The sequence below is a fragment of the Anguilla rostrata genome, chromosome 12 (assembly GCF_018555375.3).
Source record: "Anguilla rostrata isolate EN2019 chromosome 12, ASM1855537v3, whole genome shotgun sequence".
Lineage (NCBI taxonomy): Eukaryota > Metazoa > Chordata > Actinopteri > Anguilliformes > Anguillidae > Anguilla > Anguilla rostrata.
In genome coordinates, this window is record NC_057944.1 from 33,554,377 (window position 1) to 33,579,128 (window position 24,752).

A 24,752-nucleotide genomic window follows, 5' to 3' on the forward strand; every position below is an offset into this window, starting at 1 on the left:
TGATGCATCATTTAAAATGTGAGATTTTAGCACTGATGCATTCGTATGCATTCGTAATCAAGCTATGCAACGTCATTTCACAAAATATAGCTGTGTTTTATTTGACGATATTAAAGACAGTCAGTTTTAAAAAAACAATGTAAAACGATTTTTAGCAAGCACACTGTCTTCAATCAATGCAAACGCGCCTGTTGGGTACAGCTTTGTGTTTGAAATTAAAGCAGGTTCTAGGCATTTATGTATTCATAGGATGTAGGATATATCTCTCACGTTTCCGAATGAATTTTTAAATAGAAATGTATGCCCGCGAGTTATTATCTTTTAAACACTGATCTATAGAGAATAGTTCTGTATACGTTTTTTAATCCCTTGACTCACCTCATTCAACCTGTTACTAGTCTTCCCGGTGCACTGCTTGCCTGTGTCGCCGCTCTCCTCGTCAGAGTGACATCAGTCACGTCCATTTACAACCTGACAAACGCATTCCACCGTAAATATCATCCAATCGCCTGTAAAAGAGGGCGTGATTTCCTTACTCGGGGCTCGCAAGTGCCTGAAGTTTATAACTCGGCGCTGCAGCTCGAGAAGAATGCAGTGTCTTGATACGGATGCGCGTGTGGGATTTTTAAACTCTCGGTCTGCGTTCTTTTAACTTTCAACCGTCCTGTTGTTTTTATTGTGGATTTTATTTGCACAGAAGAGGACATTTACGCAGTGGCTTCTGACGGCAGATGGCTAGAAGCATGTTCTCGCAGCGGCAGAGGACTGCAACAGCCACTGTGGTGTTTTGCAGACTTGTACTATTTGCAGTGACTCTGACAGGTATCGCATCCACGCAAGTTTTTGACAGTTTAGGATTATATTATGCCCTGCGACCGGAACTATCAGAGGATGCTATTCTTGTCGCTAACAATGGAATACGTGTGCCGTTTGGAAGACCCGTTTTCATTGATCCCATCAATGATTTAGTGATTCAAGTTCAGCCAGGAGACAGATGCAGCATAACTGTTTTGGATAATGATCCTTTGTCACAGAGACCCGGACAGCTTTTCCCAAAGAAGTTTTCATGTGAATTTGGTCCCAACGACGTGAAGTATACGCATTTTGGCTCGAGGAGCCCTTCAAAGGACCGAGTGAGGTTGCAGCTCAGGTATGACACTCAAACGGATACCATTATAATACCGTTTATGATGGAAGTTGAGGTCGTTTTTACGCAGTTGGAGGTGCTAACCAGAAATATGCCACTCACAGTTGAAAAACTTCTTGGCACTAGCAATCCAATCGACAAAAAAATTTTGGAGTTTACTTTTGATAGAAACTCACAGCAGTGCAAGATATCATCCTTAGCTAGTAGCAGCACGTTGCCCAGGTACGGCAAACTTACTGATGACGCCAAACTGGGGAAAATGGTGGACTGTGATGAATTTCTGAAGCTAAATATACGCTATCAGCACACATTCACCCACAGGTCTCCAAACAGAGATTACATTCCCATGATTGTGGAATTACAGGACAAGGAGGGAAATTTGCTCAAGCAAGAGTTTTTTCAAATTATGGTGCGCATAAGAGAGGGAGAGGAAAATAGCGCCCCCAAGCCTAGTTTTGTAGCGATGATGATGATGGAGGTTGATCAGTTTGTCATGACTGCCATAACCCCCGATATGCTTGCTGCAGAGGACATAGAATCCAATCCTGATGATTTGATATTTAACATCACCTCCCCTCTCTCCTTCGAGGAAGGCTACATTGTGAGCACCGATGATAGGAATATGCCAATCACATCCTTTTATCAGGGAGACCTGAAGGATCTAAAAATAGCCTACAGGCCCCCATCTGTTGATTCAGACGCAGAGAGAATTTTTCAGATCGAGTTCGAGGTGGTGGACACCGAGGGGGCCGTCTCCGACCCCTTTGCGTTCATGATCGTGGTGAAGCCCATGAACACGCTGGCGCCCGTGGTGACCCGGAACACGGGCCAGCTCCTGTACGAGGGCCAGTCCAGGCCGCTGTCCAGCTCGCACAACCTGGAGATCAGCGACGAGGACAATTTAGTCGACGTCAGGGTCACCGTCATCAACGGGCTGCGGCACGGCGAGCTGACGGTTCTCGGGGCGAGGAGGAAGTTCTTCACCCCGTCGGACCTCGACGCCGGCGTCGTCATTTACCAACACGACGGCAGCGACACCTACAGCGACAACATCATTTTCCGCATGACGGACGGCAAGAACGAGGTGGAGTTCCTGTTTCCCATCACCGTCGTGCCGATGGACGACGAGCCGCCCATTATAAACGCCAACACCGGCCTGGTGCTGTTCAAGAACCAGATGATGCCCATTTCCCCCCTCATGCTCAGTGCTGCGGACATCGACTCAGAGGACTCGACCATTAAGTTCACGATCGAGCCTCCATTTTCTGCAATCGGAGAGGTGTTGCTGCGCCAGTCTGAAGCACCGGAAGACCCATCGACCTGGAAGTTCAGTGCAAAGGACGAGGTGTACGAGAAGGTGGTGACGGAGTGGCTTCAGCAGGACATTACAGATGGGAAACTGTTCTACAGGCACGTTGGCCCTCACAGCACAGACACGGTCATGGACCAGTTCGTGTTCCGAGTTCAAGATGACAACGACCCGCCCAACCAATCAGGGGAGAGCGCTTTTATTGTCAAGGTTCTTCCGATTGACGACATCCCGCCCGCACTCTTTCTCGGAACCACCTTGCAAATGACTGTGCACGAGTACCAGTTGACCCACTTCCGCAAAAAATTCCTCCGGTACACCGACTTGGATTCAGAGGACAGAGATCTGAAGTACACCGTCATCCAGCCGCCGACCGACACAGATCAGAACAGCCCTATAATACTCGGATCTATTGTTTTGACGGAAAGCCCTTCGACGGTGGTCACCGAATTTACCCAGGCGCAAATAAATCACCACAAAATAGCGTACAAGCCCCCTGACCTGGAGCTGGGAATCACCGCCCACGTGGTGCAGTTTCGCTACACCGTTGAAGACACTGCTGGAAATAGCGTGGAGGGAGACTTCTCCATATTTCTTCAACCTGTTGACAACAAACCTCCTCAGATAACCAACAGTGGCTTCACGGTCTTTGAACGGGGCACCCATGTCATTACGAGCGCGGAACTGGACACCACCGACGCCGACACTGACAGCAAACAGATATCGTTCACGCTCACTCAGCCTCCGCTTCACGGTCAGGTCCAGTACTCATTCACTGACATGACCAAAGGGGATTCTTTTAAACTGAATGACATTTCTAGTGGCAAAATCTCTTATATTCACAATGGGGACGAGTCCACAACCGACACATTTCAGTTGGACATCAGCGATGGCATCCATGTTGTCACGATCACCATCAAGATAAACGTGAAGCCTATCGACGATGAACCCCCCACAATTAATCTCCCTGTGGGCACAATCGGTTCGTACATCGACGTCTTGGAGAACGGAGCCACAGAGATCACAAGCAACGTCATTCAGGGAAGGGATGAGGACACGGATGACCTCAGGCTGACCTTCATCGTGGAAGACCGTCCATTATTTGGGGAAATCCTTGTGAACGGTGTGCCCTCTGAGAGGTTCACCCAGGCAGATATTATCAATGGCGTGGTGGTTTATGCCCACACCAGTGGAGAAATCGGCTTCACCACAAAAGAGGACTTTTTCAATCTGACCCTCACAGACATGTCAGACGAATGGACTGTTGGAGGCAACAAAGTGAAGGGGGTCAGAGTGCAGGTCACCATTCTACCATTAGACAGCCAGGCACCAGAGGTCACAGTGGGCACGCAGTTCAGTGTCGTCGAAGGGGAGAAGAACGTCCTTGAGATCCAGCATGTGAACGCCGAAGACGTCGACACACCTAAAGACGACCTTCTCTGCACCATCATCGTCCAGCCCTCCTCTGGTTACCTTGAGAACATTTCTCCAGCCCCAGGCTCAGAGAAATCCAGGTCAGGGACTGCTATCAGTGCTTTCACCATTAAGGACATAAGACAAGGTCACATATATTATGTGCAGAGCATTCACAAAGGTGTGGAGCCCGTGGAGGACAGGTTCACCTTCCGGTGCTCCGATGGCATTAACTTTTCAGAGAGACATTTCTTTCCCATAGTTATAATTCCCTCCACTGATGAAAAACCGGAGATCTTCATGAGGGAGTTTGTGGTGATGGAAGGCATGAACATCGTCATTGACACACCTATTCTGAATGGGGCAGATGCAGACGTCCCAGCGGATGAACTGACATTCATTATCACCAAGCCACCCAAACATGGGTTCATCCTCAACCAGCTTTCCACCGGCACAGTCCCAGTAACCAACTTCACACTCGACCAGATTAAAGAGGCCTCAAGTATTGTTTATGAGCATGATAACACAGAGACCACAGAAGACAGCTTTGATGTAATGCTCACTGATGGCAAATTCACAGTGCAAAAAACCATTATTGTCATGATAATTCCTGTAGACGATGAAACACCCAGAATGGCAATTAACGATGGCCTAGAAATTGAGATTGGGGAAACAAAAGTAATTAACAATAAAATTTTGAAAGCAACTGATCTTGACTCTGAGGATAGCACTCTGACGTACGTAATCCGCTACGGGCCTGGGCAAGGCTTCTTACAGAGGAAAACCCCTTTCGGCTTATATGAAAACATTACAGTTGGCATGAAATTTACACAGAGTGAGGTGGACCAGGAGCTCATTGTGTACATACACAATGGACAGGAGGGCATCCGTGACCTCATTAAATTCGACGTCACCGACGGCCTGAACCCACTCATTGACAGGTACTTCTACATTACCGTAGGCAGCATCGACATGGTGTTCCCAGATGTCGTCAGTAAAGGTGTTTCTCTGAAAGAGGGCGGTAGGGTGACGCTCACCACGGACCTGCTCAGCACCAGTGACCTCAACAGCCCAGATGAAAGCCTGGTCTTCACCGTCACCAGGGCGCCCGTGCGAGGGCATTTGGAGTGCACGGACACGCCCGGTATGCCCATCACCACCTTCACCCAGCTCCAGCTGGCCGGCAACAAAATCTACTACATCCACACGTCCGACGACGAGGTGAAGATGGACAGCTTCGAGTTTGAGGTGACCGATGGCTACAACCCGGTCTTCCGCACCTTCCGCGTGTCCATCACGGACGTCGACAACAAGAAGCCGGTCCTGACGATCCACGGCCTCGTGGTGAACGAGGGTGAGAATAAACTCATCACCCCCTTCGAACTGACGGTGGAGGACCGGGACACCGCCGACCGGCTGCTCAAGTTCACCGTGACCCAGCTGCCCATCCACGGCAGGCTGCTCTTCAACAGCACCCGTCCCGTCACCTCCTTCACCAAGCAGGACCTCAACGAGAACATGATCAGCTACAAGCACGACGGCACCGAGTCGACCGAGGACAGCTTCTCCTTCCTCGTCACCGACGGCACCCACACCGACTTCTACGTCTTCCCCGACACCGTGTTCGAGACCCGCAGGCCGCAGATGATGAAGATCGCCATTGTGTCCGTGGACAACGGGGTCCCTCAGGTTGTGGTCAACAGGGGCGGCCCGACCTTGCGGATACTCACGACTGGCCACCTGGGGTTCATGATCACAAGCAAGGCCCTGAAAGCGGAAGACAGAGACAGCACCCATGCTTCCGTGACCTTCAGGATTACCATTGGCCCGCTGCACGGCTACATCATCAACCTGGGGAAGGGCAATGCCACGATCACCACGTTTACACAAGGTAAAAAAAGAGACATTCTATTCTCCTTTTTTTTCAGCTTTTGCGCTTAATCCATGCACCATTATTTTATATCTGTGTAATTACTGAGCTGAGAACCACACAAATCCATACCTTTCATGTGCACCACACTTTGCTCTGCAGCAAAGAGCTGTACATGTTAATGCTTGCATCAAGAAATCCTTGAACTATGTTCAATTTTCGGTTGCAGTACTTCAACTTCTTCAGAGAAAAGAGGATGTCTAGTCATTGCATACTAGCCTAAGCACTCTGTATAACTGCAGAGACCCCAGTGGAGCCAGAGGTTGTGATTTTACTTTACATATCTAACTTTCCTGAATAATTGACAGAAGCTCAGCTTTTTAAGCGCGTTTTTCCAGTTTTAGCATTAACACAGGTGGCAGAAAGGTAACGGCAGGTTTCTCAAGCTGCTCTGGCTACTCTGTCAGTACCTCTGGAATCTCCGGTGTTCACAAATGCAGACAAGCACATTGCAGCTCACTGTCAGCTTCCAACCGCCATTACCGTCTTTGGGAAGTCACCCCCCGACCAGCTGAATTTCTCATACCTCATCTATTTCACACACATGGAGTCTTGTCAGTAATATTTATTGAAGGATGAATAGAGCTGCCCTTACATTTTGTTGTTTTTATTTTGGGGATGGGGGGGGGGCGGAGGGTGAGGGGCAATGGTGCTAAATAATGGATGTGGTGATGAATCTGAGGGCCCGTCTCAGGGTGTGAAATCCATCTCAGCTGTGCGCAGACTGAAGGACAGCCGAGTATCAGAGTCTAAGACGCACGAGCAAGGCTACAAATGAAGAGAGAAAAACGGAAGGGGGGGGTGGATTGGCAAACAGTTCCCATCAGAGCGACCAGTGGGGGCGGGAGAAAAACCACAGATCAATGAGATTTATTTACAGATTCAATTTTCTGCACAGCTTCCCCATACACGCTTGCTAAATATTTGAAGAAGACTCTGGAGGGGGGAGGGGGGGGTCGGCTAACGGACAGTAGTATCTGAAGCTGGTCTTTGCGTGCCTCCAAAATTGATGGTTTACATTTTTATGAGCCTGCATCTTTGGAGGGGGGGGGGGGAATGTTTTCACATCAAATATTGAAGACGGCAGGGTCGATAAACTTCACACCACTCTCGCTCGCCAGGGAACTGAGTATCCGTGCGGGGATTCCAGCTTAGAAGATGACAGATGTTGTTGCCGCTCCTTGAAGCTTAGCTTTTTCTAGGAAGTTTTTTTTTCCCTCTTTCCTTCCTCTCCCCTGTCATTAAAGAGTCACCTGCTGTTCTTAAGTTTTAGTGACTCTTCCTTTTACAATTCGTTGAAAGTGAGTTAATTGAACGGTTTCCATACCCTTTCATTTGGTGTTTCCCTTGAGTCGTTTTATATGCTTTTTTAATGCATGTCTGGACGCTGGGGAGTTCTGCTAGGCAGGCGTTAACATCAATTCATGATATCAAACAAGTGCTGAAGCCTGTGTAGGGACTCAGCTCTCATACTGTGATAAATGTAAAAGAGAGAATATAATGTGTACGAGTGGCGACGACTAACCCCGTACAAACAGTGAACCCTTTCTGGAAAACTGGAAATATGAACAGGCTGCTCTGTCAGTGAAATCCCTTGCTTCAATTCTCAAGTGGTGTTTTGACCACTGACTGGAATGTCTTATTAGTGCTAATTACTGCAGTGACTCAAAACAGTTTCAGCCTCATTGGAATTACAGGAAATCGTCACTGCATTACGCAACATAATTCAACAGATTACCTTGAGTAAAGCATTCCACCTGTTTGCAAAAATATGCTGGTGTAGTAGAGATGTGAAACCCGGCTGATTTGTAACCTGTGAAATGCTGTGCATTTAAAATGTATGCTGTTAAAATGAAACCGGATGCGGAGATGATGAACGTGCTTCTGATCTGTTTCGTTAGCGGACGTCGATGACATGAAGGTCTGCTACGTGCTGAGAGCTGGAGACAACGCCACGAGTGACATCTTCTACTTCTCCATCGAAGACAGCGGTAAGACACAGCCCTGGCGTGCTTTACCTATGGCAGACTGAATATGCTGCCGTCGTGTCCGTCTGCAACAAGTAGTTTCAGTTTTCATAAGCATGAATCAGGTCAGGTGCATGTTTGTGAAAACAGGTAAACTAAGCATTAAGTACAGTTTAGTGGTAGGAATAGACGAGCAGTGTTGGGCTGAATGGCCTGTTCTCGTCTTACGTTATGTTATGTTAAAATAAACTACAGTGTCTCAATAGGCAGTGGTTAGCCTAGCATATTTAAGCTGGACTATTGTTTTAATGATGTTACCTCTGTTCTTGCTGGTCCGGGGATGTTGTTGGCTTAGTTTGGCACTATTGCACATATTTAATCAGGTGAACGTACTTATGTTCGTCCTGTGCTGTGAGTCACTGTGGATAAAAGGTCCGGCAAAATGAATATAATGTTAAACAGTCGCTCGCAAACGGGGTCGACTGGCTTAAAAATGGGCTGGCTGTAAAATCCGTGGATGAGAAAGCCGACTGAGGCACATTTCACACCTTCGAGTCTGGTGTCTGAAAGGCTTCCATTAAAGCCCTTTTCGTAAACAACAAAGGTGAGAAATCAGAGTAATTTTGACTTTGCTCTCTCAGCCGTGGTTCTTTGCCCAGAGAGGCTTTTTTTTTTTGTTCACAGCGGATGAATAAAAAAGGTGCATATAAAGACATTTGTGGAGATGGCGGGTTGTGATAATGAAAGGGGCGGGGGGGAGAGGGAGGGGGGCTGGCACGATAAGATTGAGAAGAGATCACCTTGAAGTTGTGGCGGTGAGAGAGGGGAAGCGTTCTGATCCGGGTGCGCTTCGGGCATGGAGGAGAAGAGACCTCCAATCACACAGGAATCTCGCCTGCTCTTGGCCTGTTCTGACAGGATTTCTTTAAGGTCAGCACAACACGCACACCGACTGAGGCATTTTAATGCTGGGACTGCGGTGGTGCGTTGGACTAGGTGTAACGTGGTCGTTAAAAAAGAAGCTTTTAGCCCATAATGTTCGAACCGTTTCGTCTTTTGCACAGAGAGCCGGTGAGAAAGAGCAAGAAAGTGCATGCGGTTGCACGCAAATGAATATGTGCTCTGGTGTGTGTGTGTGTGTGTGTGTGTGTGCGTGTGTGTGTGTGTTTGTGTGTGTAGGTGTGTGTGTAGGTGTGCGCGTGTGTGTGTGTGTGTGCGTGTGTAGGTGTGTGTGTGTGTGTGTGTGTGTGTGTGTGTGTTTGTGTGTTTGTGTGTGCTTGTATGTGCATGTGTGTGCCTGGCTTCCCCCCTTGAAAATCAATTTTGGGTAAAATAAAATTGGGTAGTGATGCTTTCCAGTATGGGCTCTCTGTAAGTAACAGAACCACTCCCCCCCCCCACCCCCAATTCTCAATAACTGCCCAGCACCCTTCACCCCTCCCCCCCACCCCCCCAGCCTGTGTTCTCCTGTCACTCAGGAGGGATCCAGAGGCCCGTCATCTCCCAGCAGGCCCACCCCACTCAGCTCCTTTTCCACGTGCAGGTCACTTCCATTTAAAGAAATTAAAAGGCTCTCTAACTCTTAGGTATGCAAGTGGGAATGTTCAGCCTCCTCCCACCCTCCACCCCCCCCCCCACCCCCCCCCGCTCCCCCCCCTCCCTCCTACCTTTGTGGGCTTTTTTTTTTTTGTGTTTGTGCGTTTCCGTGATTTGCTGGCGCTGACGTTGATGGTGGCATTTGCTCTAAGAGAGGGCCCGGCCGGCTCTGGGCTTTCTTCGGCTTTTCCACAGCAGTGGAGAAACACAAAAGGCCCTCCTGACATAGGTCTGCGTGCTTCTAAAACTCCCCCCCCCCAACCCGCCTCCCCACCCCACCCCCCTCTCCCAGTGACGCCGTAATGTGCGGACCCAGGACTGTAATTTTAAAGGTTAACAGCAATCTGTCGTGCGTAAACGCTTGAGAAGTGGAGCTAATTAGGCGCTTTTATGGGGCGGTGTGGGATGTTGCTCATTTGGAGCGTAAAGACACCTGAGCAGAGGCAGCGGTGGACGGGCAGACTCGTTTGCGGCTTGTTTCCAGGCTGGTTCTGTCAGCTTCGTCTCTCTACTTCAATAATCCCATCATGTCTTTGGTAGGCCTACTGCAGTGGTAACCAACCCCGTTCCTGGAGATCTACCATCCTGTAGGAGTTCAATCTAATCCTAACAAAGCACACCTCATTCAACGGCTAGAGGTCTTCTTGAGCCACTTATTAGCAGAATCAGGCGTGCCAAATTACGGTTGGAGTGAAAACCTACAGGATGGTAGAATCTCCAGAAACAGGGTCAGTTACCACTGGTCTACTGTCTTGTTTCCTGTCTCATGCTTAATGATGTCATTCTCAATGATGTTGGTTGTCCGCATTCTGTGTCAGTCTCGATTAGCGCATCTGTTAAATCAATACAATGCACTGCAAAGTGGAGACGGACAGCCAGGCTGTTCTGTTCCAAAGACTGCTGTGTGTCCATGCAGTATTGTAAAATCCCCAGTGCGCTGGAGAAGAGAAGGCTACAGGTGGGCAGCTGCCATCAAGGCTCAGTGGGCTTTATGATTAACTTGTAGGAGAGGGCAGATAAATCGTACATATCTCACACATATTTCACTATCACATTTTCTTACCTTTATTGCTTCGGCTCCTTGTCAGATGTAAGGAGAAAATATGAACTGCATTAGACTGCTGAAAAAGTGGTGTGTGGTTATGTGGAATCTGAGTCTAAGGCAGAGTAAAGCCTCTAAATGCCTAACATGGAGAGATTCTGGAGCTGAGCTCTTTGTAGCATATTAGAGGAGTAAGTGAGGCAGAATCCTAGTTACTGTAGATCCCCCCACAGTATTGTATGTAGAGTGGTTTAAGGGCTAGTCTTCTAACTTTTTAAGAAGGTTGCTGGTTCTCATCCCGGGAGATGCATAGCAGTTGTACAGTAGAAGAATGTACTGAATTGCTTCTCAAAATATCTAGCTCTTTGAATGGATAATATTGTAAAAAAAAAGAATATAGCATTGTGCCAGACAAATACATACTGTAATGTAATGTAAAAGATGAATGATATTATATGATCGTTACTGAAGCAGGTAAGGTCCAAAGGCAGTGCCACAGGTGTGCACCTGTATGTGTGTGTGTGTTTATTTTTTAGTATTCACTCAGAACTCATGTCCTTGTGTCTGAGTATCTACTGTACCTGAAGCACATTGAGTCCTTTATTCCTGTAGCGGTGCAGGAGCCTCCATCTTGGAAACGCTTTGCCCTGTCAGACTCTCTCTCAGAACGGGCGTGCGCACAGTCGGCTGGCATCGCCTCAAACGCGCTCCCAGGTGGCCTCGCCCCCCCCCCTCGCGTCCCGCCGAGCTCCTCCAGGCTCTGAGCTTTGCCGGCGGATTCCCCGAATCCCGCAGGTAGCCAGGTAGCTGTGTGAAAGACGGGCGCCGAGGAGGAGGAGGAGGAAGGACGGTTACCATGGCGCAGCTGTGCATATTTGCGTTTGAGTTTGTGGAATTAAAATTTCTCACGTGCTGAACCCCAAGCTCAAAATTAGCAATGCATATGTGCGATGCAATGTGTCTTTTGTTTGGAGAAATGTGTGTTTGTGCGTGCATAGTGTGTGTGTGTGTATGTGTGTGTGTGTGCTTATGGTCCCTTACTCACAGCTGAGCAGACCAGTGTCACAGAGCTCCCGTTCATCCTCATAGAGACGCTCTATTCTGCCCCACAGGCACTCGTATCGTTTGTCCAGTTCTGCAAAAATATCATTCGCTCACTGGTTGAAGAAATTTGATCAAATTCGCCCAATGCACGCTTGATAAAGTAAACAATAATTTTCCATGTTATTCCTGTACTGACATACATATTCCCTTTGGAAAGAGGCCAGTGTTAAGAACTTTCAGTTCGATTGCAAATGGTGTTAAACAGAAAAAGAGATTTAATGACTGTAGCCTTGCACAGACTATCACCAAATCAGACCCATGTTAACCGCCTGCAATCAGTACCGAATATTATGACAGGTGTTTGCTGTCTGCATGAAATGCATCTAGCTTAAGCTTATCGTCCCGGAGTGATGAAATGCTGTTATTTAATGCGGATCTCACACAAGATCATTTTTGCCCCGCGGTGGTTCTTATCTGTTTTGGCATTCAGCCGCGAGCTTGTTCGTGGTGTCATGTCTGGGCGGGGGGGGGGGGGTTCTGTTAGGGCATTTTCTTAATAAAACGAAAAAATGACTACTTAATAAATGAGGTTGGCTGCACTATTCCCTGGAGGCGCACGTCTATGAGAGCCATTGTCGGATTTTCGGAATGTTCCGGTGTATTCTCTTGCCACTCACAGCCCCCCCCCCCCCCACCACCCGTCCGCGCCCTGGGCTGTGCCTCGTTGGCATGGCTTCACTCGCTAATCTGGCAGTGACCTCTGACCCCCCCCTCCACCCCCCCCCCCCCCCCATCCACCTTCACCTCAGGCCTGGGCGATCGCCGAACGGCTTTGATTTTCCGACTGCAGACCTTGAAGGGCGCTACATTACCCCCTCTGCTGTAGTTTGAGCAAGGGGATTGAAATCGCCCTCCTGATGAATGGTGAAAGGCTGGTGGGGGTGGTTGTCTGGCATTCCCCAGCCACCAAGAAAAGCTTGACAAATGACACCAGGGCTAAGGTCCTTAGCGTAGACTGTAATGAAATGTGGCTTACACAGGATTACTGACACAAAGAGGCTGTGTGGAGCTTGTAAAAATGTAAATATCCTTGGAGCCATTGCTCCCTTAAATAATAAATATCTGTCACACGCGTAGCTACATTTTTACATGCTGTGCGTTACAGTGTACAACTCGCCGTATAAGTCTGAAGAGATTAATTTGTTTTCTTACTACCTTCAGAGAAGACAAACACAGTAATCCGAAGCAACATGGTTTGTCTTATCATTTGTGTACGGCTTCTGGGAGAGGTTTCATGCACAGTCGCACGTTAAAAAAAAGGCAGTATTGTCACGCAAAAACACTTTAGTCGGGTCTTAGATGGAAGGAGCAGTATTTGTGTGTGTGTGTGTGTGGGGGGGGGCATTGGGAGGGGGTTGGGGGTAATTCAGGAAAGATGAGGGCACAGGGGTCATTGACTCAGAGGCATGTACGTCAGTCCATTCGGCAGTGATGTCCAGGTTTTGAAAGCAGGACAGACGCGGTCAGTGTTGGTGTTTTGGGTCTGGAGTTCTCCTTCTCAGGCTGAATGGCTCACCTGCATCGCCCAGAGCGCTCAGACCGCCCCCCGTGTCTGTAGCAGTGTTTAGGGAGAGCCGGAGGTGGCAGAAGGCTCTTATCACGTCGACTGCTGGGCTGATTGCTGTATTATGATGGCCTTTTTTTTTCCACTTTACACCCCCCCAACCCCCCATTCTTAACCTCACCTCCATTCAGGTGAGCTTACCTGAGCACACACAAGTCCAGGAATTCCCTGGCCGAGGCTTGTCTCCTTCTACCTGCCGCCCCCTAATCCGCCCAGTCACTCAGCGTCTCAGCCGTCGCCCACTGACAGACTCCCAAACCTGCCTTTTGTTTTTGGGTCCCCTCTCCCAACCCCCCTCGCTGGCTTTGGCTGCTGCTCCAGGGCCTGACTGACAGGCAGGGAGATCCTCCCTTTCATCCCCTTGCATTCATTCAAAAAACGATGCAAAAAAACCGAACTCTGGAACTCTGGAAGTTTGGAACAGGCACGGGGGCGGCCCGAACCTCTCGTTATAGTGAGATTTCAGAACGAGCAATTCGGTTCGGTTTTCCCTCTTCCAAATTCCAAGCGTTTGGGGTTTGTGGGAACAGGGAAGGGGAACGGATCCAGCCCAGGGTTTGGAACACCCAGGTGTGCTGATCTCAGCCTGGAAGTGCTCGAACGGTGGAGGCGCGGGACGACCCCCCTATCCTCTTACTGGTGCGCTGATCCTTAGCCACTGAACCTGTGCACGTTATTTAACAGTACATCATCAGAGGGGGTAAGTTCTGGTCACTGCCAGAGATTGCCCTGCAGGAGTACAAACTCATGAGCTCATGCAGTTCATTAGCACGGATTGCTACAGGAGTGTAAGGCTCGGTGGGTTCGTGACTTAACCCTTCTAAGGCATGAGATCACAAATATGCGATTAGAATGTTCTTCACTGAGCACTCTAATGCTGATGTCACAATCACTGCTTGTAATGTAAAGTGAAGGAGATCAAAAACATTCAAAAAAATCATGCTCTTCAAAGGGTTAAGGATGGCAAGTCCATGGTAATCAGCATGGAGATCACTGATGATCATTGGAGATTGATCATATGATCACTGGAGATCTCTTAAAATTTAAGATTGCTGGGGATCTATTGCAATCACTGGTGATCATCCCTGCAAGCACAGATAATCTATTATGATCACTGCAGACCTCTGAAGGTGATTGGAGATTAATTGAGATCAACCGGAAATCTTTGAGGATCACTGGAGATCACTGGTTGAAGCTATAAAGCCATATTATCCCTCTCATTTCAGTCCTCATCAGAAGCTCGGGGTGATGGGGCTTCCCCCAAAATCCATTGGGTGGCGCAGGTAGCGGAAAAAACAGCTGGCCCGCACAGGAGCTGGACAGCATTCCCGCGGGACAGGGGCAAGATCCTCTCGCCTGCGAAAGACCGGCATCTCAACACGTTGTAAAGAGTAAAAAGCATTATGTGAAGCGGATAGTTACTAATCTCTCCCCCCACGAAGTACGGGGGGGACACGTGATGTTTAGTCTGTTCCGTCCCGCACAGCCGTAACAGTTCTTTTCAAGGCGGTGCCACTCCGGGGGGGAGAATCATCACGGCGTAGTTACTTCAGGGACATCAGAAGGAGACCCAGGACTACGGTCAAATTGCCTCCTTCACTCCCTCTCTGCCTTTGCTACTAATGAACTGTCTGGAGGGCTAGGTGGTGATTTTGTTGCCGGATTTTGTTTTTGTATCGTGCCTTGGCGACTGGATTAGAGCCTCCAAGGACTGTGCGGCAACATCTGTTCCAGGCCGGTGGGGATGGGGGGGAGAGAAAGGAGGGATTGCAGTGGGATTGAATCATTGTGCATCAAACGTGCGGGTTTTACATGTTGGAATGCGCCGCGCGATTCATCAGCTGGTCTCTGCCTACCTCTTCTTTTTGATTTGTTTCTCTGAGGCTTCTCGTAATTAATGCAGAAAAAGCAGGTGAAGAAAGAAAGAAAAAAAAAACGGTTGAACCTTGGTGTCAGCCTTGGTTGTCGGTGGTGTTACAGTTCCTTTCTCTGGATGCGCACGGACGTCTATGAGGAACATGTGTACCAGCGCTAGCAAATTCTTCACACTTAACAATGGCCTATATATATAGGCTAATTTACTACAGGAGTTGGGTGTTTGTTCTGACCTTCCATTTGTCCTGCCCCACAGAGAAGATTTATTTGCTGTCCTCCTATGGTGGAGCGGCTGAAAACCAGGTAGTAATTTAGAGATTATCTCGCTGTAAAGCCTGTGGGCTCTCCCTTGTACCAGTGCGGTGGTTCACATGCTTTCTTTCAGGAACGCGGCATTTTGACAAACGAGGCCTCTCTGAGGTTGTGTGTCTTCAGGCCGCCACTCCCCCTTGATTTCCCATGATGCCGCGCTTAATGTACGAGGCGTATCACCCCGGTGGCAAGCGGGGCAGTGCCAGGGGCTTGTCGGCCGCCATCGCGGTGCGTTGATGGGAGGCCGCGCTGTCCGGCGCTCCATCGCTCACTTCCTGTCTCTCTCTCGCTGTTTGCCGGTTCGAGCGACCGGGCCCTCCCCCGGCGAAGGCGGGTCGAGTCAAGCGCCCCTCTGCTTTTAGGCAGCGACATTCATTAAACAGCGGGGCATTCAGACGTTCAGACTGTAAACATAACCCAGGGAGGTTGATTTACAGCGGGGAGTACAAAGGCGGAGGACAGCGTCCTGGACCCGTTCCAGGCGAGGGTATTTCTGCGTGGGGGGGGTGAGGGGGGGTGGGGAGGACGGGGGCTGATGCTCTGGTACACAGGGCAGGGTCGGCTTGTTTCTGTCAGCCCTCTCGCTCTTCAGGACATCCTCTTTTCTCTCTCTCTCTTCTTTTCTCCGAAGATAAAGGGCTCCGCTGAGACGGGGCGTTGTTAGCGTGACCCGCAGAGCTTGCAGATGTTTGTTCCCGCGGCGACGGTCGACGAGGTTCCGTTTTGCATACCGTTTGAGGAGGGGGTGAGGGAAAGGGAGTGGGGTACTAAAGGTCTGACAAAAACTCCCATCTTTGTGCTTCTGCCGTGGCGGGTTCTCTCTGGCCTGTGGGAAACGATGCAAGGGGCCCAGGAAGAAAGAGAGCCAGGCCCCAGCACGGTGTCTCCGGGCCTGGAGAGAAGAGGCTACTCCAGGCCCTGGCTTCTCCAGAGGCCTCTGTGCACCACCGCTGCGTGAAGCCTCTCGGCCTGAGGCACAGAGAGCTGTGGTTCCCTGTTTGACAGACAGCGGGAAAGCAACCTGTGTGATTCCTATGCTTGGGCATGTATATCGCAGTCCTTCAACTCCGTCGGGGAACACAATATGGCTTTTGTACATTTAAGAGCTTAAAGACAAAGCTCTTCACAGTGTTATAGGAATGAGACGTTTCACCGATTTCTCACAAAAGGGTTTCTTTGACCCCACTGTCCTTGACTAAACGAGTGTGGAGTCCAACCAGCATTTAATTTGTCTTAATAATGTGTAGTTTGGACTACATATTATGGAATTTCCATCCTGAAGTTAAGATGAGTAAAATCATGGCAGTAACTAGTTTTATAGGTTAACTGGGATGAAATATAGGACAAGTAGGACAGTATTTTGCGGAGTGGTAATCCCAGTTTCATTTGACCTACATTTCTGAATCTGGCGCAAGAGAAAGCTGATCCTTTTCCCCCCCTGGTGATCCCAAACTGCCTGGGTGTACCCCTCAAACCGGGCCCACCAGGATGAGCAGGGCACCCCCATGCTCCTTCTGAGGCCAGGGTCAAGGGGTGGAGGGGGGGGGGGGGTACCCCTCATTTTGTTGAATTTCTCCCTATATCCTGGGGGAGAAGAGAGGGGGGAATCGCTCCATGGGCGCACGTTTCCAAGCAAAATTCCACCGTCTGGGCGCACCAGGCCCGGACTTGTCCGCTTCGTGATGTTATGTGTCGACAGCCTTTCCTCTTTGGGTATTTAGGTTCTGGGTTCAAAAAGAGCTTGCTTCAGCACTTTAGCGCGGACGAGAGCGAGCTTCTGTAAAAAATAACCTCGCCATTTTGTCGTGCAAAGACCTGTTATCCTCCTGTCACACGCGGGCGTTGGAGCCGTTCGAGGAGCACTTAAAGGCTTCTGCCTCTCACACGTGCCGAACAGACGAGCTGCATTTAGCCCTTTTTCAGACTCGGTCTCGTTTCTCCTCTCTTTTACCCTCTTCTTCCCGAGGTAGTCAGGCTTTTTTTTTCCCGCTCAGTAAATGACTCTGGGTGACCTTTTTTCAGCCGCAGATGCTTGGCGGGTACGTCTGTCGGTCCCGTTTCTCCCCCTGGGCTCCCCGAGGAGCTGTTGACAGGCCGGAAGAGGAGCGTCCTCGCTGAGCCTAATCTCCGGCAGTGCCCTGGGGTCCAGGCTTGGGGCCTAGAAAGGCAGCCGCTGTCCCCGCCTCCCTGCTGAGCTCCTTCACTCTCCCCACCTGCGCGTATTTTTAGCAGAGTGATGTGGCACCTAAGTGCCAGCTGCTCTTCTTGCTTTCACATTAAAATGAGACCTCATCCTTCCATCTCCACCCACACAACTCTTCTAGTCTATTGCTACCGATTATTGCCAATTATTTTTCTGCTTAATTAGTCATTGTAAGTATGAGAAAAATTAGTAATTATTAGTATAATTAATAGTAATGATTAGCCAGGTGACTGCATTACCTTATTACCTTGATCTTATTTTTAAGAGTAACCCTTCCCCCTCTGTGTATTATTCGTAAGCATGCGGAGTGGAGACTTCTCCAGCACACCGCGTGTATTCAGTCGATCATGGAAGAAATACCCTATTTTCTTTTTTTTTTTTTACAGAGAACTGAAATTCCCCATTTAGTATTAGATCGATTAGATGTGAATGTGTGGCGATAGTAGATTAGCATCGTAGAATGATAGCCATTGATAAGCCACCCAGGGGTTCCCCCCTGTAGCCTGCAGCCTCAAACGTGGGAACAGGAGCATGCAGGGAGAGATCAGGAGGTTTTACAGTATCGATCCTGTGAGGGATCAGATGCAGCAGTTATCAGGATGTAGGAGCTCTGCAGGCTGGGAAGGAGCATGTAGAATTGTTGAATGAATGAATGGATGGGGGGGGGATGGTGGAGGAGGCCCTCCTCACAGGTTGAGAAGCTCAGCCCCCCCTCCCCCCCTTCCGTCGCGGATCTGCACCAAGGTCTGGGGTGGGGGGGCTAGGGTTTGTGTCCTGATAGTGTTTCATTATTTTGATATTAGCTGTTTGACTGACTGGCACATTCATGTTTTTGTGTAGCCTTAACTGATGATATATACTTGCATTGCTTCATGAAGCTTAAATTAGTAATTGTGATCATGTTCGTCATTTACCATACTAGATTAGGTGCTCTGCTACAGTAAGTAAATAAATAATGTATTCCCTTCGAAATGCAGCCCGCCAAGCATACTGTCTTTCACATTTTCAGCAGTCTCAGGTTTTACAGTTGTGAATAACTTTTAAAAAATATTTGTCAGCTAAATTTGTTCTCAGATGGAAGAAAAAAAGAAAAGAGGGATCTTCAGCATGCTGCATGTGAACAAGCCCTTTCTGGTGTTGTTATTTGATCATTTAAAATTTCTCAGTTAATGTGAGAAATTCTGGATTCCTCCATGAACAGATGAAATCACACAGAACATTGTTCACCCTCTGAGTCTGGATTTAAAAAAAAAAAGAAGACAAGCCCCCCCAGTGTCAAAGATGATTTGTGTGTTGTAGAGTGTTCTCCACTGCTGGCTTCCTGCTCGTGTTTCAGGTCTCGTTGCCGGACGCTGAAAACGGGGATTTAACAGGCTGCTAAAGGGAGCCGTGGCGGGCGGGCGAGCGGCGCGGGTTTTAGGGGCGGCCGAGGACGAGCGTTGCAGACGATGGGGCTCTAGACAGCCGACACCCGTCCGTCCGACGCGGCCCGTCCCTCTCGTAGGCCGACACCTCCAGGTCGCCCCTTCGCGGGGTGAATCAAATCCGTTGGGCGCCGTTTCCTCACAGCCTGTCCTCGGTGTGGGGTGGAGGGGGGGGGTTCTGGTGTTGGCTTTAGCCTGCTTGTTGAAAAGGGAGAGAGCCGAAGAGCTGAAGCCGAAAAGCTGAAGGCCCGTCTCTCACCAATGGCGAGGGCTGACGCATTACCGCACTCTAAAATTTCCTGAGATGACAGCGGGGGGGGGGGGCGCCGCGCGGGGGGGTCAGCGCGCATAAAGCTTGATGGATCGCGCGTACCGTGCTCTTCGCTCTCTCTGCGCGGGCAGGAGCTTTCACGAGAGGGCAGGCGTGAGTGTTTGAGAAGGTCAGGGGTCAGGAGGGGTCAGAGGAGACGGGCGCGTTCAGCGCCGGGGGCCCGTCCTGCGGTAAAGCTCTCCCCGCTCGGTCGTGGCACGCACCGGCCCGAAATAGCCGAGCCCCCCCGTCTCTCGCATGTTGGCCGCGTCCGTGTGGCACGACCCTGCTCGTATCTGCAGATTCCAGGGCTGTCTGGGAGCCCGGAGAGCGGTTACACATTAGCACGTTAGCACGTTAGCACGTTTACAGATCAACAGAGGGGCCAAAGAGCAGGGCGAAAGAGGCCAGGTTAGCAATTCAGTATTTTGTCTCCTCTTGCTTTCATTTCATTCCTCATCCCATAGCTTCCTAGGGAATTATTCGTCCGTGCAGATTATCTGCAAGCCTGTATTTCATACTGCTGCAGTGTAATTACTTGGAATCATTCATCACTTCAGGTGCGGAAAATGAAGTTGCTGAGGTTTCGAATTGTATCTAATTTCGCGTGAACGGACCTGTTTGTTGCCCTTTCCTACGCTGCCACTTTTGAAAAAAGCTCACTGTTGTGCTTTTCTTAGTAATCCATTAATTTACTTGGGCTTGCAGGCTAGAGAGTGAACACACCTAATATTACTGAAAGGCGTCACAGCCGAATGTTCCAGAGACAGACATCCCAATGAAACAGAAGCTGGTGAATTTATTTAATCTCTCTGTTATCAGCAACCCTCCCTCTCAGGCCTGCAGCCTGATAGCATGTACAGTATGTCGTGCATACAGTCGAAACTCACGTCTACACTTGGACATTTATCAGCGAGAAGCTCAGTGTAATCTGGAAGCAGAAAAATGCATTTTTTAGTGAAAAGTGTGTGGAGGTGGTCTTTATGTATTCAAGAAACGGCAGTGAGATTCTTTAGCTGCTAAGCTTTTCTACATATACGCATCAGCATTAAATACATCGGAATATTCGCCTTTTATCAGTAGGGCAGATTAAAATAACTTGAAGCACCTGTTATAGCAAATCTTGCATTATACGGGGCCTTTAATGTTTTATTACTCTTCTTAAAATGAATGTGGAATACCATTGGTAAAGTTTCAGTCTGCATGAAAAGTAATTTTTCCTCCTCTAGATACAAAGTTAGCTTTTGCAGAAAGATTACAGAGTGGCAGAGGAGGAATGTTCTGGAATGCTGAAGCCGCTGGTGTGCCACAGTTTCCAGCTAGACTGTTGTTTTTCGACAAGTGGAAGTGTTAGTTCATTAGAAAGCCAGTTTTTCTCACCCTCTCTCTCTTGTTCACTCTCTCACTCTCTCTCCCTCCTACTTTCACTATCTATCGCACTATTCTCTCTCTCTCTCTCTCCCTTTCACCCCTTCTTCCTCTCTCTTTCACTCTTTCTCCCTCTCTCTCTCACTCTCCCTTTCACCCATTCTCCCACTCTCTCTCTCACTTTCACCCCTTCTTCCTCTCTCTCTTTCACTCTTTCTCCCTCTCTCCCTCACTCTCCCTTTCACCCATTCTCTCTCTCTCTCTCTCTCTCTCTCTCTCTCTCTCTCTCTCTGTCTCTCCCTGAACTCCTGCTAACCCCTGCATCACGCTTCCAGCGCTCCAAGAATGCGGGCCGGTGTCGGGCCGTAAGACCGTAGGCCCTGGCCGGCCGTGCGCTGCTGAGCGGGGGGGGGGGGCCGGCCGGGGGGGAGGTGGGGGGGTGTGAGGGGATTGGAGATTAATGGCTTAGGAGGTCTAAGGGGTGACCGGGAAGCGGCCAGTGCTCACGGAGTTAAATAACGCACATAAAAGGCCATTCTCTATTTTAAAACAAAAAAAACAAAAAGCCGAGTGATCACTGAGTTCTCCCAGCAAATTAACGGGATGGCATTGTGGAGTCCATGAAGTCCCCAATCCCCCCTTTGGAGAGCCCAGAGGGCCTGATGGACGGGCTGGTTGATGCACACTGTCCCTCAGGCAGTGAAAGTTTTTGAGAAGGGAAATGATGGTTCTCAGAAGCTCTGATATTTGGTCCGGTTAGTAATGGGGCTTTGGACCGCTAGCCAAAGCTGTGGTTAGATACCACATCTCAGATGTTCCTGGGGTCCAAACGAAAGTTGTCTTCAAAGTGCAGCGCTCCTTTTAAAATAATTAACGCGAGGAAAAACGCACTCACTGGCGAGGGAGGTTTGAAACTCTCCCACTTCCTTTAAGAATGCTGCGAGTTCATTTAACGGTGCTCCTTGGCGCTAGCCGTGGCTCCAGCCTCGCCGTCGCACGCACGCATTCCGGTGATCGGATCGCCGCGAACGACCAACATCTGACATCATTAACGGGGGGAGACGTTAACACGCTACGCTCGCTTGGTTATCGGAGGCAGCGCTGTCGGGGGTGAATTTAAAATTCTGCGGTTTGAAACACACCGTGCGGTCGTAACGGTAACGCTTCTGCCCGGTCTCCCCGGACCCACTTCTCCCTTTAATCCTGCCCACAGTGCAGGAGACAACAGATTTAGGTCTATCGGAGCATGCGAAAGGTCCCTTTCATATTCCAGGATGCTAAGCCGACAGAGGATTTAAAACAGCGATCGTCATGCCGCGGTCCTGGAGAGCCGCAGGGTCTGCTGGTTTCTGTTGTTACTCGGCACTCAATTGGTCAGTTAAAGCTGTCCATTAAGCGGTTAACTGACTTCACCTGTTTTCTTGCGTTTGAATCGGTTGCTGATATTAAGCCAGGAACAGAAACTAGCAGCCTGTGCGGTTCTCCAGGACAGGAATGAAAATTACTGATTTAAAACTGTGCGCACAGGTATTTCCACATTCTTGACAAGGGAAAAAAAGAAATAATTGAGGACTGAAACATAATATTTTGCTGAATAGCCTTTCTTTTCGCAGTAGTAGCTTTTATGTGTTCAGAACATTTTGAGTCAAAGAAGCCTTGCTAGCCACACTTTATCAACTGAAAAGCTGGTCTTCTGCTATTCAGAATGTCATTTTCACATATTAGGTATTTCACAGATGTACAGAGCAACTTACACAGTTTTATCTGTTTTAATCAACGTGTACAGGTGGATATTTACTGAAGCAGATATCTGTAAACAAATGGTTCAAGGTACAGCATTAGCCTCACCTGGGAATCAAACCTGCAACCTGTAATTACAATCCCAGTTCCCTGCCCATTACGCTACACTGTCCCCCCTCATGGGTCGTCTCGTTGGGCTCTTGTCTCGCTGCAGTGCAGCTGGACTTCATTAATTTCTCTAAAGAGCGGGAGCACTGGCTGAAGCCTTTGGGGACATACCCTGCAGCGGCCTGGCAGACACACACACACACACACACACACACACACACACACACACACACACAGCTATTAGCACGGAGCTCCTGAGCTGCAGCAGAGTCCTGCTCCTTTTTGTGTGTGTGTCTTCCCCTCACACTGATGCGTTCAGCAAACAGCGCTCCATTATTCCGCCTGACGAGAACACAAACAGCACGCATTCAGAGGTCAAGAAAAAGCACGCATCCACCCCGTCGCCCTCCTCTCCCCCCACCCCCCTCTTTTGTCTTTGTCCCATCCCATGCCTTGTTTTCCTCTTCTCTGTTTTCATGCTTCTTTCCATGTTTCTCAAATTTATACACCCCCCTCCTCCTTTCTACAAAAAAAACATTTTCATCAGTCTGTTCTTTTTTTTTTGCCAAGGATCTTCTTTTTGGCATTCGAGCTGCGTTCGGTGCCTGTTGCAGCTTACTTCTTGCAGTTCAGTAGGGCTAACGATCGCATAAAGCTCATTTTCCCATTTGGGAGTGTGACTAATGTGTCAGGAAATGACCTGAAAGATGCTGTTTGTGTTTGTAAGCAGGTTCCCTAAATGGGCTGATCACTCTTCGCCCATCCAGGACAGCCTTGTGGCCGGGGTAGAGTGCTCTTAGGAGGACTTACCAAATGAATGATAGCTCTGAAAGCATTCTGCAAAGTAGCAGAGAAAAGAAGAAGAAGAAAAAGAAAAACGAAAATGCAAATGACTCTGTTTTGGCTTGATTGGGCGCTGCGCGGAGTTGGAGGCTTTTAGCGGTAATTGGGAATAGCGGAGGCGGGAGGGTGCGAGGACGTCCGCCCAGGCGGCTCGAGTGGCGGAATTAGCTTTTTTCGCGCGGGCTAGCGCGGCCGGCCGGCCCTGGCCTCGTTCACCGCCGCGGCGGCGGCGGCGGCGGCTGTGGCCTCGGGGGCCGCCGGAGTGGTCATGCATAATTGACCGGTAATGAGCGACAGACTTTTCAATATTTAATCGGCGCTGACCTTTACGCGCGAGCGTGGGAGGAAGTGCCCGGCGGCTTGCGGCTGCTTCGAGGGCCTCGCCATTCTCTTCCCCGGCGAAGTCTGCCTTTTTTGCTCTGAGAGGAAGCGAGCGGCGGACCGCTAATTGACTGGCGGGGGACGAAGCGGATTTTTGCGGAGAGTGCGTGTGCGATGCGTGCGTGTCCGCCCGGGGATAGGTTTGGAAACGTGACCAACGTGACTGAACCTGCCTGTGAACCAGTGCACATACAGTCGATTCTCAAGCGGCTGAAACTCTTATCTAAACAAGTTAGGTAATGCGTACATGCATTGTGGATCCTCTGGAATCCAGACGGAATTGTCCGGAGTTACTGACAGAATATTAATACACGGTGGATTTTATTAGCCGACCGACTTGATGATGTCCCTGCTGCTTTCACTGCAGTGGGGCCTCGTTACAAGGACCCTGCTGCAGCATGTTACAAAATGCGAAAGAGAGAAGGAAAGAAAGAAATAAGGAAAGAAAGAAGGACAGCATTGTTGAATAGCTTGTGTTAGCTCCAGGTCTGAACTGTAACGTTCAGATTTTAATGGTGTCACCTGACCTTGGAGCCTTGGCAGGACACCCTGTCCTCCTGGTTTTGGGGGGCAGGGTACGACAGCGCGTAGTATCGCAGGCCGAGCCGGCCGGAGAGGGAGCCCCACTAATCCAGAGGTGCTTCCCAGGCCTGGTATTCTCTGGCACGTGTAATAGGATTAAGTCCTTAAAAAGTAGAGCATTTCTGAGGAACACGCACTGGTGTTTTTCAGTCACACTGGAAAAAAAACGGACCTTTATTGGAACATGTTTATTAAACACAAAAACAAGGAAGTAACTTGACCTGAAACAGCCTGGAAGGAATTCCTGTTGATTCCGCTTGTCTGTCACCTTCTGAGAACACCAGGGAATCGTCCAGGAGTGGGAGAACCAATATGTGATGTAGTTATGTCCGTTTGTTTCCTTGTTTTCAAAGAACAGGAAATGACAATCCCTTAAAATGAAAGTGTATTGGTTGGAAAGAGGATTTTTCACACAGAGATGGCTATCCAACTGTGCTGCACCTGCAGACACGCTGAGTTGTGTTTTCTGCCATTTCAAACAGTGTTTTCCATGTATTTCAGATATCAAGCAGTGTTTTCCATGTATTTCAGATA

General features: G+C 49.2%; 1 protein-coding gene across 1 annotated transcript in view; it reads left to right on the forward strand.

Annotated features, from left to right (window-relative positions):
* The first annotated feature begins 489 nt into the window (after positions 1 to 489).
* The window catches only part of LOC135236020 (FRAS1-related extracellular matrix protein 2-like), an 80,992-nt gene continuing 56,729 nt past the window's right edge, over positions 490 to 24,752 (forward strand). The window contains exons 1-2 of the mRNA XM_064302145.1: positions 490 to 5,760; positions 7,701 to 7,790. Coding sequence (XP_064158215.1) covers positions 732 to 5,760; positions 7,701 to 7,790 — 5,119 coding nt within the window. The 5' untranslated portion in view covers positions 490 to 731. The remainder of the gene's footprint in view (positions 5,761 to 7,700; positions 7,791 to 24,752) is intronic.